A 21,582-nucleotide genomic window follows, 5' to 3' on the forward strand; every position below is an offset into this window, starting at 1 on the left:
CCTGGTAGGTCTGCTTACCTCGGTAACACCTCTTCATATCTGGGCCCAGCCACATTGTGTCAGGACAGGCACACGTGTACTTGGGAGAGTGGCTGGAGATCTGAGGAGCAGGAAGGCACAGGTACTCACAGCCTCCATTGGGCTGGGCACTCAGCTCGCAGGCATCTGCAGCTAATGGCAGAGAGAGAGAGAGATTGAGAGACTGAGAGACCGAGAGAGAGACAGAGACAGAGACAGAGAGAGAGAGAGGGGTGGGGGTGGGGGTGGGGCACAGATGGGACATGCCAGGTCTTCCTTTCTCCCAAGGATGAGGCCCTTCCTACTGGATTTGCTCAAAAAGCTCTCTACTACTGTTACTGGCCACCTTCCAGGACTGTACCTGGAGTTTTATCCTCATACTTTCACCTAATCCTGACAATGGCTCTGAGAGGTGGGTACTATACTCCAAATTGACAGATAAATGATACCTAGGCTCAAAGAAAAAACTTGTCAGAGCTGTACCTCTAGTAATTTTGGAGACAATTTAAATTGAGGACTGTTGGACTCTAAAGTCCATGTTTCTCCTCCTCTGCCACATGCTATGTCTCTTTTCTTATTTAAATTTCTAGGTTTAGAATCAGGCACCAACCTTATCTCCTTACCCCTCTACGCTTTCTCACCTTCACTCTGGAAACCAAAACCTCAGTTACAGTTAGATTTAGTACATCCTAGTGGTAGAGGAGGGGACAACCAAGTAGTAGGATTCGTGGCTTCTGGTCCCAACTAACAAACTGAATTACTTTCTGGCCCTAGGATATATTAGCTTATACTACTGCCAAGTGGGTGCAAATAATAAATGAGAAGCAATGTACTCCTAATGGCAGAAGGAGCTCTGGAATCAGACAGACCTGAGTTTAGGTTTTGGTTTTGCCACCTGCTAACAATATTTTACCTCTCTGAGCTACACTTTCCTCAATTGTTAAATGGGAACAGTAATACTTACACTTTGTAGGATTAGCAAAAATAGGGCATTTATGTATTTATACCCAACCTTATTTCACCAAGAGCTTGAGGCAAAAACAGGATAAAATATGTGACAGCAAAGCACCCTACCAACTAGAGGGATTGCTGCCATTATTCCTGGGGGTGCTGAGACATTGTTACATGAACATGAATACAGTCTGCCTAGTGGAGGCAAAGGACATGGGCAGGGGACCTGGGACCAGGGAGGGCTCACCTCTTGGCTGCTTCAGCTCATGGAAGATGACAATGTCATGTGGGTTGTTGAGGTTCTCAGCTAGGACAGAGATTTCCAGGCCGTTGAGCCGATTTGCACTGAAAATGGCCTCATTCTCCAAGTCTGTCCAGAATATCTTGTCCTGTGGGATACAGATGTAGCAGATGGGAGGCCTAGAGTCTAAAATCATAACCTCAATCTTAGGGCTCAGCCCCAAATCATAGTCATAAGAACTACCAGAACTACCCTGCCATCTCCCCTGAGCTCTCCTGTCCACAGATTCAGTGGGACTCTCAGCCTTTCATCTGTGACGTGCACTCCGGTTCCCTTCTGTCTCAGAGGGTTATTTGGTGAATCTGTGCTTTGGCTTGAAGGCTGAGCTAGGCCTGCTCCCTGGAGCCCAGCAGAGACCCAAGGCTGAGTCTCAATTAGCTGTTACTATTACTAGGGCCCAGGACCAAGATTAGAGGGCATGTGTGAGCTACTAACTATTCCCTGATGGGCCTTCTATAGCCTCTGGGTAGAACATACATGCGTCCAATGGCTAGTCCATCCAAGCCTGAATGTGCATCTATAGACAGATCCACAGTAACAGGTGCAACCATGCAGCCTCATGCACAGGTCTGGACACATACCCACATGCTCATCTACACACAAAAAGGCACAATTGGACCTAAACAAGGATTTGTCTAAGAACTGGTATACATATGTAAACTCAGAAGCACCAGCACATATAGGAATACACACTTTTAAATGGATGCATTTATGTACACACATGCACATACATAACATGTACATGCAAAAAATATACATAAGCACATATGAGTCTGAACACACCTGTCTTTTGAAGCAGGGGCTGGATTTGGAGGTGGGGCTTTGCCCATAGATTCAGAGCAGTGCTGAGTGATGTCGCTCCAAGCAAATATTGCCAATGCCCACCACAGACCTCTGTCCCCTTGCTTTCCCTCCCCTTGGTGGCAGAGTTAGTTTTGGGGAAGAGGTAGGTGTGTGAGACCTTGGTTAGTTTTGGCTTCCTCGTTCCCCGAGGAGAAAGGTTATTAGGGTCAGAACACAGGAGAGTCTCTTTTCTCTTCATCCTCCTAGGAGCTTCTTGAGGACTGAGATGCTGTCTGACTCACTTCTATGAACCCAGGGTCCAGCAAAGATCAATAAAAGTGTGCTGAGTTGAATGGCATCTCTCAGGCCATTTCCAATAAGACATGATTCTAAGGAAATGTAAATTCCTTCTTCCCTTCCTCCCTTTATTGGGTACCTTCTGTATATGTGGGCACGGTGTTGGGTGCTGAGGGTTCAGAGAGAAAACATACATGGTCTAGCAACTTACCTGTGAGCAGTGCTCTGAGAGAGTGGTCTTGGGAAGGGAGTACAGAAAAAGCTGCCAGGTAGACAAAAGCTGCCTTTGCATGGAGGCAGCTCTCAGAGTGTGCACAAACAAGTCAGTTGGCTTCCCTGTTCCTTTGTTTGCATTTGGACAACTCTCAGGGAGTCGTCCTTTTTGAATAAGCCTTTTCTAGGCTTTGGCTTCCTAATAGGGCCATGCCTTCCCTTGCGGGGCTTACCTCAAACACAGCTATCCCAAAAGGGTGACTAAGGAAGTCAGGGGAGGAAATCAGCATCTTTCTGTTGCCTCCGCTGAAGTCAATGCTGGACAGCTGGTGCAGCTTGGAGTCTACCCAGTATAAGCGCTGGTTCAGCAAATCTTGGGGAGGAAAAAGGGGATGGAGGATCAGGTCATGAGCCAGCTCCCAGGCTCAGTAGTCTTGATCTCTGCTTCTCTGTGCCCCATCCCTGCCCACATCTCCAGGCCAGGCCTCAGACTGAGGCCAGCCTGGGGCAACCATCAAGAAACACATGCACTGGCACTATAAGGGGATGCAGAAATAAGACCCATGGGGCTCGGGACAGTGGTCAGGATCAGGTGCTAGAATAGCCCCCAGTCTAGGAAGGCAGGGCTCACCCAGGGTGATTCCGTTGGGCCACTCAATATTGTCTGACACGAGTATTTGTCGGTCCATACCATTGAGCCCGGACTTCTCGATCTTGGCCTGATACCCCCAGTCAGACCAATACATGAACCTAAAAGAGAGAAAGATCTCAGTGGGCTTTTTATCAAGGATATAACTGGGGTGGTCTGTATCACAAGAGATCAATGACCCAATGAATATTGAAGATTATGCTTAGTGGGGACTGCAAAGACCTCTGAAATCCATTGGAACTATCAAATCTTAAAGTTAGTAGGTGCTTTAGCTTTCATATCATCTGAGTCCTGGGAAGCCTGTATTCCCCAAGTGTCCACCCAGCCTCAGCTGGACAGCCTGGGAGCCCATCCTCACTTCTGGTAACTCCAACTAGAACACTAGCATGCCAGAGCAGGAAGGGCCCTTGTCAATGCTCTTTTACTTTTCCGGTCTTTAGAGGAGAAAACAGATGACCTACTCAAGATTACACAGCTAGAACTGTCCAGGACTTCTCTCTCTTTTTTCTTGAACATTTATTGAGTACTTATATGTGCCAGGCGCTGGGCTGAGTGGTTTCATCTCACGTACTTACATCAGGACTATGGAGGAAGAGAGGCAGATTTGGGAATAGGAGAAAAAAAAAATCAAACGAAATGAAAAAAAAAATTTTCTAATATGCAGAGCTGTCCCAAAATGAAATAGGCCCCAGGTGAAGTAATGAGCTCCTGTCTGAAAGTGTGTGAGCAGCCATCAGATGCGCACCTGGGGCCCCAGGTGAAGTAATGAGCTGAAAGTGTGTGAGCAGCCATCAGATGCGCACCTGCAGCATGCAGCAGTCTGAGGACAGACTTCCTGCCCCAGGAGCTTCTAGGCAATATCTAGAGCCCTGCTTTACTTTGAGATGCTCTGATTCTATGATATGATGAGCAAGCAGCAGAGTCTCAAGAGAACTCTGATGACCAATGCCCAAAGAATCCTTTGGGGGTTGGGGGTTAGTAGGCTGAAGGGCACGAACTTTCTTCCCTTGGGCTGTGTCTGAGTGACCCAGGACCTTCCAAAGCCCTCAAGAGAGCTCTTATGACAGACACATGAGGACTGAGTGCATACGGTGGGAGTTCTAGGTGGGGACACTCACCCTCGCAGGGGGTCGACAGCGATGGCCCGGGGTTCACTGAGGTCCTGGCTGAAAAGAGTGCATCGCCGGCCACCATCAACTGTGGCCACTGAGATGGTCTTGTTGCCCGAGTCCGTCCAGTAGATGTGCTTGTGGACCCAGTCCACCGCCAGGCCCTCTGGAGAGTGTAGCTGCTTGTCAATGAGCACCTCCTGCTCTGCTGGGTCACTGGCCTTGTCCATGTAGGCGCTAGGAGCAACCAGAGCTGACCATAGGGCAGGTGTTCTACCCGCGCACCCCTCTGGAGTTGCCTATGCGCCCTTCCCCTCTCTTCCTGTGGGCCATGGCAGTGCATTTTCGAGGAACTTGGCTAATTTCTATTCAACACATTCCCTGGACCACCATACAGGTGGGATCAGTATACAGGTTTGAATCAGCCATAGCCTCTGGCCTGGAGGAGTCCAGCTTAATGGGGGACGGAAATTCAGTTAGATCATTTAGTACAATGTGATTACGGAAAGTATGGAGACTACATCATCCTGGAGGGTTGGAGAGGCTTTGTAGTTGGAACACAAAAGACACTAGGAACACAAAAGACAGCAGAGGGAACAGCATGTGCAAATGCCTAGAGGTATGTGTTCTAGAGTATTGACTAAGGTGAGATATTCAGTGGGGGTAGAGCTGGGTAGGTGGGATATAAGACTGGAAGTAAGTGTAGGCAGGGGCCACATCCTGACGGGCTCTGCGTGCCATACTAGGGAGTTAGGACTTCCTGGAGAGGGTAACTGAACAGGTCAGAGGACGTGGTTAGATGAGCATATTAGATCACTGTGGCACTTGTGGACTATGAGATGGATTGGAAAGGAAGGGAATGAAGGCTGATTAGGAGGCTGTTACTGCATCCAGGTAAGAGATAAAGAGGGTCTGCAGAAGGCTTGTGCTGGTGAGAATGGAGGGCAGGGGCTGAAAATACAGTAGACACTGAGGCAACATTAATGAGACCTTCTGTCTCCCAAATACTGTTTTTCTCAAGTTTTTTCTTCTCCCCATAACCTCTCTCTGGGCAGTTAGTTCCATAGTGCCCACTGCCATCCATAAGTATGACTCTCCTATTAACACAACTCTCTGAAACCCTAGATTATAAAGCCAATTGGCCCCCCTCAGATGTCTCAGGGACACCTTGAACTCAATACATCCAAAGCTGCTCATCCCTATTCCCTTCAATCTCAGCCAGCTGTCCAGACTGCCCAACCCCCACCCAATCCTCCTCGACTCCCACCTAAGATACTAGAACTACCATTCACAAAACCTCCTAAGCCAGAACCTAAAACTCCCAGAATGAACCTGGAGTCATTTGGACTCTTCTTCCTCAGCCCCATATCCAGTCTGTCATCAAATCCTACCTCTTTTACTTATAACTATTGGGCAGGTACTGCTCTAGTTGTTCTCTCTCTCTCTCTTTCTTTCTCTCTCTCTCTGTGTGCGTGTGTGTGTGTGTGTGTGTGTGTGTGAACTGAGTATGTGTCTCTGTGTTGGGGCATGTGGTAGTCATCAAGATGTCGATGAGTAGCACTTGGTATATTTCCTTCTATCCATTCATTGATCCATCCATCCACCTACCCACCCATCGCATAATTCTTTCAACAGTGCCCGGTCATCAGTAGTTCTGCCAACTAGATGGATCTCAGGACAAAGAAAGGACGTGATTACCAAAAGGGGGCCAGAACATGCATGGAGGCAGGCTTGTGGTATTTGAGAAAACCTAGGAGAGAACTTCGTGTGTGAAGAGCCTTCCTGAGACTCAAAGTCCACAGACTGTGGTGTCCAGTGACAGGCCGGACTGCGAGAAGTGCATCCAGGAAGATTTTCCTGACCCCTCGATTGGGTGAGAGGCACAAATCCAGTGACAGGCCGGACTGCGGAAGATTTTCCTGACCCCTCGATTGGGTGAGAGGCCGCCTCTGTATGTTCCTCTCATGATCATCACAGTGGATGTCACTATGTTATGAGTGGGATCCTCCAGGCAGGAACAGGTCTGAGTCATCTTTGAGTCTCCAGGATCCAACACACAGATATGTGAGCTGCTTTGAAAGTCTTCACCAAAGCCAGGGATTTCTTCCCTTTTGCCTTGACTGAACATTTCCTGTGTCTTGCACTGCCCCATTAGGCCACCAGAGGTCAGTCAAAACCCAAGAGTGTGGGGTTCAAAGCCGCTCTCTCAACCCTCAGCGTTTAAAGCCAAGTTCCACAGTCACTACGATCCTCTGTCCCTTCCCAAGCCCCATCTCTATACTGGGAAATCTTTGAGGCAGAGGAAGCACAGAGGCCACCCTTCCTCTTCTCTCCATCGGTCCCTATCCTGGCTGCAGGATACCTGCCACTGCTTACCTGTAGATCTTGCGGTAAGAGAGGTCACACCAGTAGATGCGATTGGTGGCAACTTCGACATCCAGAGCCACAACGTTCTTGAGCATAGGGATGAGGCGTGAGTAGTCTCGCTTTACCAGGTCTATCCTCCGCACTTCGTGCCGGTTAGTGAAGATTAGGGACGGGCTTCTGCCAGCTGTCATTCGGGGAAGTTGAGAGAGAAGGGGTCAGCGCAGGAGGTGGGGAATCTAAAGACCAAGCCTCTATCACTGGATTGCTAGGTGATACCTCATTTTCCTGTAGAATAGGGGTGATAATTCCTATCTCATAGGTTAGGGGAGCAGATGAAATAATGGGTACAAAAAGCATAAGATGCAAAGGACCACGATTTTCATTCTTTCTATTAGATAAAAACTCCCCCTGAATTTTTTATAACCCCATTTCCTCCTCAGGCTTTCACCAATGGCCTTCCACAGTGTGACCCCAAGTTCCCTGTACAGCCTCATCACTCACTCTTCTAACACACTTTGATTCTAGCCACCAGACTACCTGTCATTACCTAGCCACGGCAGAGTTCTGCTGCTTCAGGGCTTTTGCTTAAGTTGTCCCCTCTACTTAATGCATTTCTCCCTAGCAAATAATACCTCCTCTGCTTAGGGCCCCACTGCCAATAGTTCAAGAAGGGGTAATGGCAGCATTAACTATTTCAGAAAGATGACTCAGGCTCCAGTATGAAGGACAGACATTAGAGCTGGAGGTGAGACTAGAGGGACGAGATTCAGGGAGGTCATTGTGAGTCTTTAGTTTATGTAGAGTGTATTTGGGGACATGGCAAGGGATGAAGCTGCAGAGGTTGGCAGAGGCCAGACCACAAAGGGTCCTGTGAGCTGGGTGAAGAGCTTACACTTTATTCTGAGCAGGGATGGGATGTATGTAATATATGACACAGATTATATATGTGCAATGGAGACAACATACAACTGCTCATGTATATACAAAACCTATTTTTAGATTTAAGATTAGATTTTAGGAAGATCATCAGTGACCTAGATATTGCCAGCTACTCCATATGGAGGGTCACTGTCCCACAGGCCTATGAGGGCCCAGCACTTAACACAGGCTGCCAGTCCCCCAGCATGTTTTTAGATGTATCAGACCACTCTCAGGCACCAATAATGTCTGATAGCAACACCTGTACCTGGAGCTGCCTGTGCCTTCTCCCCTTCTTATTTTCCAGCTAACACTTCTGCAGGCCACCTGGTCCCTGTCACTGTGCATCTCTGCCAGGCTAATGTGTTCCCAAGGGGCAGGGTGGGACTTTCACAGAGCCATGTGGGGCCTGCGGATGGGTATGTGACTTGGGTGGTATGATGGGACTATTTCAAAGCACAGCAGGGGTGACGGAGAGCATGGTACAAACAGAGAACATAGAAAAAAAGGGCTCCAAGTGCAGAAAGGAGAAAGGAGGAAAAGTGGCTTCAAGGTCCAGCTCCACCACTGATAAACTATGTGATTTTTCTCACTCCAAAATGAGAGCAATAGCACTTTATCTTCCTGAAGGTAGGAGCTGGATTACAGGGTATCTTGAGGTGGTTTTCACTAAGAGCTGTGACTATGACAGGAACCCAGTATGTTTATCATTTGAGTTTTTGTGTAACGGCACTTTAGATATTCATCGAAATATGGGGGGTTTTGTGTCTACATGAGAAATTGTGTGTTGTCTGCACTGCACATATATAATCCGTGTTGTATATTACTGTGTCCCCTGTGGGGGTAAGAACAGGTTGTATGTTACATATGACATACTAATGTATGTGCTGTATATTGTACAGTTTGGGTGGCATGTTTTTGGGTTTATGGGCTACATGTCAATTATTATAGCTACTATATTGTTATAATCTATATATGCTGTATACTGTATTTGTGCATCTGAACTCCATGCTCATAGATTCAACTGCCTACTTAAATACCTCCACTTAGATGTCTAGTTTTCTTAAACTTAACATGTCCAAAGCAATCTAATATTCCCCACCATCTTTTCCAACTCCATAAATAGCAATCCCATTTTTCCTGTTCTCAGCCCAAAATCTTGGAGTCAGCTTTGACATTTTTTTCTCCCACATCCCACATTTAATTCATAAGTAAATCTTATTGCTCTAAAATAAATCCTGACCTTCAAAATATATCCAGTCTGTCCAACTCTCATATTCCCACTGTAACACTCTGGTCCAAGCCATCATCACCTCTCTTCCGGATTATTGCAAAAACCTCTGAATTGGTTTCCCTGCTTCCTCTCTTGCCCTACCATCTATTCTCAACACAGCAGCCAGAGGAAGCCAGTTAAAATGTAAGACACACCATGTCCCTTCTCTATTTAAAACCCTTAAAAGCTTACCCTTGACTTAGAGTGAAATTGAGAGTCAGCCATCACAATGGTGTAGCAGACCTTTGTGATCTGCTTCAAGTCAACTCTCTGCCTTATCTCCTCCTATTCTCTTTGCTCCAGCTGCACTGGCTTCCTCAGTGTTATCTGAACCACCAGGCATGCTCCTACCTTAGGGCCTTAGCACTTTCTCTTCTATCGCCTGATACTGCTGTCCCTGCAGATAAATGCATGGCTTATTCCTTCACCTCAAATGTCGCCTTCTCATAAAGGTGTGGGCTTCTCTGACCACTCCAAAACTATAACCCACTGCCCTCCTGGACTTCGCTCTTCCATTCCCTGCTTTATATTTCTCCTAAACCCTTATTACCATCTGCAATGCACTGTATTTTATTTATTTATCTGATTTCTTGTCTGTGTCACCCACTAGAAGGTAAGTCCCATGAGGGCAGACAAGGATTTGTGTCTATTTTGCTTACTGCTGAATCCCCAGTGCCTATAACAAAGTTAGGTGTTCAGTATAAAGAACTGAATTACATGAATGAATTCAGTTGGCTGAACTGATCAATGTTAGGTCTGCACATATTCATGCTCTTTGTGTGAACTGCCTATGCTATGTATGTAGTCTGCATGGTCCAGTCTGTCTAAACATTGTATGTTGTATTATTGCGGTTTCTGTGGGCTGTACTGGGTGGCTCTATGAAGTGTCCATGTGAGGGTTAGTATACAGTGCATTGTGTGTGTGATGTGTATTTACACTCTGAGCACTGTGCATGCAACCTGCTTTCTGCGTGTGTGTATGTATGCACAGGTGTGCATATCCATTCCTCACATATGCGGAAGCACATTGCATTCTATACCCCCTCAGAGTTTCCCCGTTACTCCTCATCTTGGGATATCCATACCGACAGCCTTGCAGTTCTTGGTTAATGTGTCCATCTCATAGCCAGGGTGGCACTCGCACTTAAAGTAGCCTTTGTAATTGACACAGATTTGGCTGCAGGCGTCTGGGTCCTCACACTCGTCAATGTCTGTGGGGAGGAGCAGATGTCAAAACTGGCAGAAAGATCTGCCTTTGCTTGAAGGTGTGAGGGGAGGGTCTCACCGCCACAGGTCTTCTGGTCCAGGAGCCGGTAGCCAGCTGGGCAGGTGCATTCAAAACCGATCTTGAGGTCAGTGCAGATGTGGGAGCAGCCGCCATTGTTGTGCAGACACTCGTTCAGCCCTGGGGAGGGACATGGGCTCCTGAGGGTCCAGGAGCCAGACTGCAGTGGGGACCAGACAGGGGTGCACCCAGAGCTGAAGCAGAGACTAGGTGCAGCGGAACTCCCACAGAGCCAGGATGCTCTGTGGCCTCATTGAGCCTCAGCCTCATTAACCAGGTGACTGAGCAAGAGGAGGGCCAAAGAGGGGCAGGTCCTTGCTCAAGGCCAGACACACAGACAGTGACAGAGTGGAACCAGAATGCAGGTCCTTTGCCTCCCAGGCCAGGGCTCTGTCCACTGCCAGGCTTGAGGCAGCTAGGTAGTCTAGCTGCCTAAGGTCTTTCCTTTCACAAACACGTTTCTTCCAGCTCCTCCTTCCTTGTGACCTGAGTTGAAAGGGCCTTCATGTCATATACCACGTTTAACCCTCAGGATACCCCAGTAATCCCTTCTGAAATATCCTTGCTTTGACATCTCCAGCCTCTGAAGCCCACTTCCCTCCCGAAGCAGCTGGCTCCACCTGAACAAAGTTCTTCCTCATAGGATCAGCCTCACTGTAGCTTCTGCTTCCGCTCTCCTCTGCTGTGTAGGGCTAGCCAGAGTCTAATGGCTCCCTCGGAATCTCCTTAAAGTGCTTATTTCTGGTCCTCTACAATTTAGGTACCTTTCTCTGGATTCATACCATCTGTCCATGTCCCTCTCCGGACAGGGCCCAGAGCTAACCCACCATGCGGAAGCAATCTGAACAAAGTGTGTCCTCTATTGAGCTGTGGTTATCTTAAGACTCCCAGGCCTTTTTCTAAATGAATTCTCTATCACGAACTACAATGGAATTTTTCATCTCCTCTCCTCTCAGCACTTGTCCCTCTTCCGACACTTAGTCATGGGCCTGGTCCCAGGGTTACCAACTGTTTCAAGGGATGAAGGGATGCCAGGGGGACATCTCGTTGCCCCATCATCCACTCCCTTACCACCTTCTGGCAGGATCCTAGAGGAGGTCAGAGAGGCCAGGACCAAGGCTCACCAAGTTCTAATAGCATCTTCTGAGTTTTAAAATCATAGAAGGTTAATTCTGCAAGCCAAGTGAAGGTGCCATACCACCCCTCTGCCCACCAGGCTCATGCACCACCACTCCAGCCAAGCCAAGCAGAGCTGAGCTGAGCCAGCCGCAGCCATGCACACAGCTGGTCTGAGCTGCCTCCCCCCAGGACATGCACAGCTGTGGATGCCCCACCTCCAGCCTGAGCCATACTTAGGGAATGTTCCCCTTCACCCCTGGGCCTCCTCCTGTTTCTCCGAGATGGCAGCAGAACTGAAAGAACAAGACCACAGCAACCCCATGACTAGGGGGCCTGGGAGTGACTCAGCCAGGCCTGGCCCTAGGAAGCCTCAGCCCCTTGGCATGGGTTGAGCCATGGTACCTTTGAGGTGGTCTCTGTGAGGTACCACCTCCAGGAATCTTTCTGTTACTCCAAGCCCTTCCTGCCCTCTCCCATACCATATTATTCCCTTGGGGCTATCTATTCATTTGTTCACCTACTCTCTGCCTCATTCATGTACCCACTCACTTTCTTCTTTTCCTTTTACAAGTAGCAGAAACTCAACACTGGTGTTTACTGAGCATGGATGGAATGGCATGTTTAGGAAGGCTTGGAAAGGGGAAAGGAGTGAGCCAAAGTGACTAAGGCTTCTATAGAAGAGGAAGGCAGAGTCCTCCAGGGCTGAGGTAGTTAGGGCAAGAACAGGGAGCTGGTCTGGACCTGTCCATCCTTGTCAGCCCTTCCCTAGAAGGCCAGCACTGAGGTGGAGGCTGAAGGGGAGTCTCTGGGCCTTCTCAATTCTATCTAGCCTAGAGGTGATTCTATTGGAGAGCCTGCAGGGGAGGAGAGGGGCAGATGGTCCAGAGAGCTTGGGCAGCATTTGAGGTCCCTCATAGAAGGAAGGGGCAAATCCTTCAGCAGGCCCTTCCCCAGCACATGCACACACCTGCATGCATACACACACCAGCTTATATGCAGAGGCACAGACAGGCCTATGGACTCCACAGACACATTCACACAGATGTGGGAACACACACAGAGACATGGGAATGCAATTCCCTTGCTTTACTCAGAGAAGGAGGCATGGATACAGATACTGGCTCTTACCAGCACAGAGACACAAACACGTGCGTACATACGTCTCTTTGGTGTGTCATGCAGAAGATGAGAGAGAAGAGAGTTTAGGTTAGCAGTCCCTGGCTAACTCCAAGTCTAGGCGGGGCTGGAGGCTAGGTTCAGTTGTTCCTGCTTCCCTATCCTCTCTTCCATAGGTTCCTTCTTCTGAGACTTTTCTTGGCAGGGCCTTTGGGGTGGGGGGTAGGTGGAGAGTCTATAACCTGCAAGTTCAGGTGCAGGCTGAGTAACCTTCACCCAGCTATTCTTCCTTTCAAAATCAATTTTTTAATCTTCAACAGGGACAGAAACATGCTGTTCCTAGGGAGCTCCAGAGAGTGAAGTTCCTCTGAGTGCCCAGGAAGGGAGGTGCTGGGTGAAAATGTCTGCAGGAAGGTAGGGTGAGAGAGTCTGACCTAGGCTCTGTCCTCCCAGATATTCTCTGTCCAAACCCTTGACCTCGGAAATAAACTTTCCTGGAGCCCACACTGGGTTTCCTGTGTATTTTCTAGGATACTCACCCCACCTACAGCCCAGACTCTCTTGTTCTTTCTAGCCTGGAACCCATCCCGACAGCTCTAACCATCAGGACAGCCACCCCCTTCTGCTCCTCACGCATATCCAGCCTGTTAGTCTGGTTCCCAGAAAGCCTGAGCTCCTCAGGGCTCAGGAATGGTATCACCCTCTGCTGCTTGGTCTGTCTTCCCCTTACCCAGGCCCTGCCTGAGCCGGGTGGCCTTGGCATGTGCCTCAACTGGCCACCTGCATGCTGTTTCCCACCTCTCCCTCTACAGGGACTCCTTCAGGGGGATAGAAGGCCTCAGAGGCTGGGGCCCTGGCTAGGTCAGCAGGGTAGAAATACTGAAGAAGAGAGAACGTTCCAGACTGAGCACACACCCAGAGGTCTGAATGTGGAAGGAGTGAGGAGGAGAGGATGGGTTTGTGAGAGGAAGCACAACGTTTTGAGCATCTGGACTGGAAAGGAAAGGCCTAGTTTTGTAGAGATGCAGAACGAGAGGCCCCAAAAGTAAAGAGCCTGGTCTGAGGCTGCAGGGCAGTGTGAGAGGCCAGAGAGAGGGTCAGAGCAGAACAGGTGCTGAAGGGCAGGCAAGGGCTTTGGCCAGGCTGCCAGGAGAGGGTGTGGAAGGGAAGATTAGTTAGTCCAGCAGTTGGATGCGGACAGGTACTGTACCAGACTCTTTCAGAGGCTCATCCGACCAGTCCCGGCAGTCCCTCTGAGCATCACACACTTTCCCGCCGTCCACGCACTCGCCACTCTTACACTGAAATCTGCGGGGACCCTCACATGTTGACTCTGTCGGGCCAGACAAAAGAGTGGACAGCACCTGTGAGACCTTCAGCAGGGAGGGCTGGCTGCATGGGAGGTGAGCAGAGCTCCACCCCCAGTCCCCGCTGGTCTCTAGAGGGTGGCCTAAGACAGACAGCTGCATACAGGGCTGGTGGGAGCTCTGCTCACAAGGCAAGACCTCAGGGATGATCAGGACCCCAGCGATGATCAGGATGCTCAAGCATCACCTAGCTGGGCAGGGTTGGGGGCTCTCTGTCTTATCTGGCAGTATCATCAGAGGCTCATCCGACCAGTCCCGGCAGTCCCTCTGAGCATCACACACTTTCCCGCCGTCCACGCACTCGCCACTCTTACACTGAAATCTGCGGGGACCCTCACATGTTGACTCTGTCGGGCCAGACAAAAGAGTGGACAGCACCTGTGAGACCTTCAGCAGGGAGGGCTGGCTGCATGGGAGGTGAGCAGAGCTCCACCCCCAGTCCCCGCTGGTCTCTAGAGGGTGGCCTAAGACAGACAGCTGCATACAGGGCTGGTGGGAGCTCTGCTCACAAGGCAAGACCTCAGGGATGATCAGGACCCCAGCGATGATCAGGATGCCCAAGCATCACCTAGCTGGGCAGGGTTGGGGGCTCTCTGTCTTATCTGGCAGTATCAGAGCTCAGGGAGAGAAAAGAAGCAATGTAGCAACTCTACAGAGACCCTGGGGGCCAGACTGACCTCCTCCTGAGGGACACTTATGTCTCAGGGGCCTTGCATCAGGGAGGCTGCCTCACCTCCCAACGCTTTATCCATTTCCCCAGATGACCAGTGCATCGGGGTCCCTGCTCTTGCAGCAGGTGAGTGATGACCAGAAGAGCCATCTGGGAATTAAGGGGGCTCCCAGTCTCTACTCAGTCTGGAAACTAGTGAGGGAAGCCACTTGGAGATCTGAACGTGGACAAATGGTGGGGGCTGGACTTCCTGCAGTGCCCTTTTGTGCCCCGCAGGTACTTTCAGCTTTTGCAAAGTTCTTAAAAATCTAGTTCTGGTGCTATTAGGACTCCAGGGAGGGGATCCAGATGGTTTAGGGGCAACTGATGCTCTGGGGAAAGATGCATCTCAAGGACTAAGGGGAGGCAACTCCCAACTCTGTTCTTCCTGGAGCCAGGGAAAAGCTCAGGGCTTTTCCTCACAGAGGACTCTGCCCCTCCGCCTCCAACCACACGCACCCTGCAGGCAGCCAGCTTCATCACTCCCGTCTGGACAGTCCTGTTCCTGGTTGCAGAGCTTGATTGCAGAGACACAGGTCCCATCCCCACACTGGAACTCATCTCCACGACAGGTTCCCAGCGCTGCCAGGAGAGGGCAAGGGGTGAGGGTCAGGGCCAACATGGTGTTGGGACAGCTTTCCTCTCCCCACCCCCACCCCACAGCCATCCCTGGCAAGAACAGAACCTGTGGCTGAGCGTGGGAGTCCTTGAAGGACACCTGACCAAGGCACTTGCAGTGTACGGATGGGAGACTGAAGCTCAGAGAGGGGGAAGGCCTCACCCAGAGTCACACAGTACTCTGGCTGGCAGAGCCAGGACTAAAACTCAGGTCTCCTGTTTCCCTGTCCACTGCCTCTCCCCAGGGCCACCTCTCCAGAGTAGACACATAGCCTTTTGAGTCTTGTTGCTTAAAGACTTCATCCTTCAGCAAACCCTTCCTGAGCACCCACTGTGTACAGGGTGCTGTGCCTGACATGGGAACACAGAGACTACTAAGAGTCTCCCATTCTCTAGGAGCTCAAGGGTGCAAAAGGGGGCTGAGGAATGAACAGAGGACAACAATAGTGTGGGATGTGCTGAGAGTGTCTTAGGGACCTGCAGGAGCCCAGGGAAGTGACCCAGCTGGAAAGGTGGGAGGAATCTGCGTGAGGCCTTGAAGAATGAGCAGGCCCAGCAGATAGGGAGGGGAGGAGGAGTTCCTGAGTGTACCAAGGTCTCCCAGCGCTGGAACCAGTGGGTGACTGCCTGGGACTGGGAAGGGCAGGGGTGGGAGGTATGACAGAGAAGGCATCATCAAAGGACACAGGTACCCACGAAGACCCTTGGCCTCTGGAGTTAGACCTGAGCTTTGCAGACTAGTAGCCACGTGACCTCAAACAAATCACTTTTCCCAAGCTACGGTAAATTGGAGTAATACAGACAAGCGAGGAAAGGAAGGTGTGCCTGGTGGACGCGTGGTGCGTCAGGCAGCCCAGGGCTGAGAGCAGCGGGGCTGGGCGCTATGGAAGGGCGGGGCTTACGGCAGTCGGCCTCGTCCGACTTGTCCTTGCAGTCGTGGTCGCCGTCACAGCGCCAGCCCAGGTGCACGCACTCGCCGCTGCGGCAGGCGAACTGGGCAGCGATGGCACAGGCAGCGGGCGCGGACGTGGCCCCCGGGCCAGTGCGGCCGCAGAGCTCAGCCACCTCGTCCGAGCGGTCCTCGCAGTCGAATTGGCGGTCGCAGACCCAGCGCTCGGGGATGCAGGCGCCGCCGTCGCCGCCGCAGCGGAACTCGCGGGGCCCGCAGGCCGGGTCAGCACAGCCGCGCTCGTCACTGCCATCGCCGCAGTCATCGTCGCCATCGCACACGAACACCGCGGCCAGGCAAGTGCGGTTGCTGCACTGGAATTCATGCGGGGCGCACACTGCGCGGGACAGAGAGCGGGTCGGCCCTCTGGACCTCATCCCCAGCTACCCGGCCCGCTGGTCCTGCTACAAGGGTCCTGACCCTCACCTCTGGGCCACAGTGAGCCCTGCTGGGGGGCCAAATGGTGGACATGTCCTCAAAGGGGCTTCCAATCCAGGTCCTGCCAGGGTCATGCAGGGTGACCTTGGGCAACACACTTGCCCTCCCTGAGCCTCCCCAGCCTGAGTGGGAATTCCAGTCCTGCTTCCAGCAGGACGGTGGCACTAGGAAAGTCTCTAAAGCTATAAAATGCTGCCTGTCTTGAAGAACTTTGTGATGTCCTAGGAAATGATATGCAACATGAACAAGTTCTGGAGCTGTTTCTTTATAGTACAGCAGCACAATTTAGCCTCTCTGCTCCCTACCCCCAGTTGCCTGAACTACCCTGTCTAAGTCCCCTGACCTGGCATCCAAAGCCACTGTCATGGAGCCACTCCTCCGTCCCATTACCTACCTCATTCCTGCACATACCCTGGCTTCAGTCACACTAGACCATTTGCACACGTTCCCACTTTGGGCCTTTGCTCAAGCTGTTCGATCCGCTGAGTACATACCTCTTGCCATCACTGTCTCTACACTTTACAATGAGTTCTCATCATTCAAGGGCCCAAATTCCACCTCTTTCATAATACACTTCATGCTCCCCTGCTTGGGAAGCCTCCCTTCACTTCTCCTCTCCTGTTGGGTGCCTTTCATATCATGCTCGGGTGACTAGGTCTCATATCTTTCCTACTCTGTCTGCCCCATGACCACAAATGGCACGTGGATATGCTCTTGAGACTAACTCAAGGCCTGGCACAGAGCTCCCTGCAGTGAGCAGGCGTGGCATGGATGGATTCTGGACTAGCCTGCGTGTGAGGAGTAATTTAAGGATGTGCAGTAGTTAAGGACGCAGGTCACTGGCTCTGCCTGGGGGCCCTGGGCTTCCCCTCTCTGGTGGGCTGCTCTGAACTCAGGAGCTAGGAGAGCCTTAGAGATTGCCAGCACAACTTCCAGTTTACAGATGAGGAAACTGAGACCCAGAGAAGGGAGCAATTTTACCAGGGACACACAGTCAGTCCAGGGTGACAAGGGAACCAGAACTCAGGTTGGGGCTCTTCCTTCCTACTCTGATTCCTCTTGGTTTTCTGGTTTTCTCCTGGAGTGTATACTTCCTGGAGTGTAAGCTGTTTCCAGAGCAGCAACCTCCTTGCCTCTACTTACACATAGGCCAAGAATGAGCCTGGAGGTTCAGGGGGCAGGTAAGCGGCCACAGGTAAGTGGTGGTGGCAGCACCAGATCTTTCCACATGGGGGCGCTAGGAGTCTGTTTTTATTTTCTAATAAAATTATTTCATTGTTTCTGAACATAAAATAGAATGATGTCTTCAGTTTCGCATGTAGGCAGCTCATGTCATATATTACTGACAGTTCTATCAAGTTTCTGACAGATGCATTTTTTTCCCCTTCTGGGTTTTTGGGATGTTAGGGCATTGGTAGGAAAAGTACACACTACGCTGTGATGTCTGCCTCTCAAGATTATGCCAATGCCTAGATTAGCTCCCCTCCTTCCTGTCCAGATGCAGCCAGTACATGTCCAGGGAGGGAGGACTCATTATGTCTAGAGTTCTGGGAGGAAGTGCTTCTTTGTACTGTGTTCTCTCCAAGGTTTTGATGCTGACAGCATCTTTAAGATCTATATTCACAGGCCTACGCACAGAGACCCAACTCCCAGCATTCACAGATGGAAGAAGCTCTGAAGGATGAGAGAAGAGAGAATTCTTTTTCCTTCATGCAGGTGGTTGGGAGCTGTAGAGGAGAAGCCCACTAATTCCTTCTAACACTCCTATCTGTAATAATTAACAAGAACTGTTCTGCCACAACATGCCCTAGTTAGAGCTATTCTCACCCCCTGCAATAGTGACTGATGGCCTTTATGACTGAGGAAACATCTGATTATGGGGGCTAGGAGGGGAAAGGATTCTCGTTGGCTGATGAGGCACCACAAAATTATCCAGCTGAAGAAACGAGCCAGTGCCTTCACTAGGGATTTGAAACTTCTCCCCCCACGCAGATGCTTCCTACTTCAGACACATCCAAACTCCAGACTTAGAATCTTAAGAGTGCTGTGACTCAGAAGCCTCCAGAGGAGATGGCATCTACCCTGGGCCAGGAAGGATGGATAGGATGCAAATGCAGAGGCTGGTGGAAAGAATTGGGTGGAAGACTGTGGTGGGCAAGTGCCTACCTGGCAAAAGCTCCTGAGTGACTGCCCATACATATCTCAGCCTAGCTTCACAGCCTAGTTATTGACAGCCAGTCCATCTCCCCCATTAATCATGAGCTCCCAGAGGGAGGACTGTGTAGGATTCTCCTCTTTGTCCCTTGCAGAGCCTGGCTCCAGTAGGTGCCCATTGAATTGAAACGAGCGAGGCCTGGCCACGCTCCCCACTGGTGCAGGACCTGCTGGCCTGCTCCCCAGGAAGGAGATAATCCTGTGTTTGAAGCTCAGTGATGTGGAACAGTCCCAGTGACTACTTCCATCTGTCCCTGCTGAGGCTGTTGGGAATGTCTTCACCGCCTGGTGACATTTGCACTCGAATCTAAGATTTCAGCAATAGTCATCCTTCACACCTCAGGAATCTGTGCCCCCACCCCCACCCCACTGCCAGTGCCCTAGCCCAGGCCACCATTTCTTGCTATGGCCCCTCTGCCTGTTCTCCCTGCCTTCGCTTGGAGATCAGTAGAGACTTATGGAATGGATGAGCAAATGTCAGGCATGGTAAAAAACTCACGAGCTTTACTGTCCAGACCTGAATTTGAATCTCTGTTCCAGTTCCATCACTCATCCTTGGGTCCTTTTCCTCGCTTGTCTGAGCCTCAGTGTCCTCACCCATAAATTGGAAATGATAATGGCTACTTATGAGGTGGTAATGAGGATGAAAGAAGAAAATGTCTCCAAAGTGCCTGGCCATTGCTAGTGTCCTGATCATCACCCTTTCCTCTCCACTGACCAACCCTCCCCCCGTCCCCCCACCGCCCAGGGCTGCCTGACCATGCTGGGTAGACATTGGGGATCTGACCCCGGACTCACAGGTGGCACAGCCGGCCTCGTCCGCTCCGCTTTCGCAGTCCTTCTCCCCGTCGCAGCGCCACGAGGCGGGCACACACTTGTGGCTGGTGGGTCCACAGCTCAGCTTCTCTGCAGGACACACCTGCTTGGCTGTGGAGACAGACACACGTGCATGGCTTGGCCAAGGGGGATACAGTGCATGGCGCCAACCAGTCACATTGCCTGGTCCCAGCCACCTGGCCTGAGGCCCTGAGAATCCATCAGAGACTTCCTGTTTCATGTCCGAGTTACTTCATCTGAGAAGAGGCCCATGTCTGCCCCTAAGGCTTTCTGAATCCTACATCTGACTCTACTGCTGCCCTGCCTAACACCCTGGCTCCTGGTCCCTGGCACTCAAGCCAATCCTTGATCCAGCCAACCCCTGCCTGCCTCACCAGCCCTACCTCCCACCCCTCCAAACTGCCCCTTTAAGCTACACCAACATGGAGCTGCCATACCGTGCATGCATATCTGTCATTTCCCATCTGTGTATCCTTGAGCAAGACATATCCCAGTTAGGCCTTGGTTTGCCTTCCAGATCAATGACACTATGAACCAAACCTGTAGATCTGAAGGGCTCTCCAAGACCCCAACAGCTGCCTGGGTACAATGCACCCCCTCTAAGCCCCTACCCTGGCTATGATGCCAAGCCTGCTGCTGAGAGCAGCCTCTGAGTGGCAGGGCCCAGTGGGACCTCACAGCTATAATTACTGCAGCCGCAATCAGAGGCTGACTCAATCAGGAGCCCGAAGCCCCAGGGCTGATTCTCAATTTGGAAGAAAGAATGAGAACCCTGATCAGGGCTGAGGATGGCTCTCGCCCTGAGCATTCCAGGATGACCCACGTGACAGACCCAGCCAAGGCAGACACATCTGAGACCTTGGCTGGCTCCTGACTGCCTTTCAGGGTATACCGGAGGCCCAAACTCAGTGGTTTCTAGGGTATGCCAGGCAGTCTTAGTCTTCACAATAACCCAGCAGGGTGAAGATTCTGTTGTGGCCTCCAGCACAAGGTCAGCATGGAGGTCAAGAGCATGGGCTCTGGAGCCTGGCTGCCTGGGTTCGAGTCCTAGATTGGTCACTCACTGGCTACCTACCTTGGCCAAGAATCCTTATCTCTGTGCTGATAAAGTGGTGATAATACTATTTCTACCTCACAGGATTGTTATGACAACTAAGTTAATGCCTGGAAAGCACTTAGGAGAACGCCCAGACCTGTGCGCACTGATGATACCTACTATTATTCTCCACACATAACAGGTGAAGATTGATTTATTCTCTCAGTGAGTGTCTATTGAGCACTGCTGTGCACCAGACACAGTGGAAGTCACACAGCTGGTTAAGAACAGAGTGAGGACTCAGAGCTAGCTGTGTCTGATGCCAGAGACTGGACACAATCCATTGCACCCAGAGGCAGAGGGTTACTGTTGTCTGACCCTAGTTCTTCTCTTTGATCTCAGAATAGTTTACTCTCTTTTTCCATAGCTGGGATGAGAGGCCACAAGGGATGGAGAAAAGGGCATAGACAAGATGGGGCTGTCGGTGGGTATCTGAGTCCAGGCCTCAAAACACTACTGCACCATGGGAGAGGAGTTCCTTAGACCCAAGTGTGTACCCCAAAGTTATCCTTCGAATACATTTCATGAAATAGAAGGCAACCTATTGGAAATATAGGATTCACAGGATTCATTTTATAGAAATTTCCCTTTACAAATAACTCTTGGATTGAGCCCTGTAAAGTGCTGACACTCAAAGACCTTTTACAAAGGCCACCTTGGGGCTGCAATGAAGAGTGGTTAAGGGCCTGAGAGTCAGGAGGTGGGGCCCTTCCAGGGTATATCTGTCACCAGCACACACTGTGGGACCGCAGTATGCACTTCTCCTCTGGGCCCACCAGAACACAAGAGAGCTGAAGCTGACCAGCATTTCCCAGTCCTGACCAATGGATGAGGGTGTAGGGGCTGTTGGAAATGCAGAGTCTTGGGCCCTAGCTCATACTAGACTGAATCCAGACTTCAAGGGCAGAGCTCAGGAATCTGCATTTTAGTAACACCCGCCCCCGCCCCTGCTGAT

The 21,582-nt window shown here is 50.8% G+C and overlaps 1 protein-coding gene across 1 annotated transcript in view; it reads right to left on the reverse strand.

Moving 5' to 3' along the window:
* LRP8 (LDL receptor related protein 8) overlaps positions 1-21,582 on the reverse strand; it is a gene marked incomplete at its 5' end in the record, with an annotated part of 71,901 nt that overhangs the window by 11,595 nt on the left and 38,724 nt on the right. Inside the window, 14 exons of the mRNA XM_025051990.1 lie at positions 19-171; positions 1,217-1,358; positions 2,797-2,936; positions 3,195-3,313; positions 4,331-4,558; positions 6,698-6,872; positions 9,965-10,090; positions 10,165-10,284; positions 11,499-11,576; positions 13,610-13,635; positions 14,017-14,113; positions 14,935-15,057; positions 15,996-16,379; positions 19,493-19,621. Of these exons, the coding sequence (XP_024907758.1) occupies positions 19-171; positions 1,217-1,358; positions 2,797-2,936; positions 3,195-3,313; positions 4,331-4,558; positions 6,698-6,872; positions 9,965-10,090; positions 10,165-10,284; positions 11,499-11,576; positions 13,610-13,635; positions 14,017-14,113; positions 14,935-15,057; positions 15,996-16,379; positions 19,493-19,621 (2,040 nt within the window). The remainder of the gene's footprint in view (positions 1-18; positions 172-1,216; positions 1,359-2,796; positions 2,937-3,194; positions 3,314-4,330; positions 4,559-6,697; positions 6,873-9,964; positions 10,091-10,164; positions 10,285-11,498; positions 11,577-13,609; positions 13,636-14,016; positions 14,114-14,934; positions 15,058-15,995; positions 16,380-19,492; positions 19,622-21,582) is intronic.

The sequence above is a fragment of the Pteropus alecto genome, unplaced genomic scaffold (genome assembly GCF_000325575.1).
Source record: "Pteropus alecto unplaced genomic scaffold, ASM32557v1 scaffold25, whole genome shotgun sequence".
NCBI lineage: Eukaryota > Metazoa > Chordata > Mammalia > Chiroptera > Pteropodidae > Pteropus > Pteropus alecto.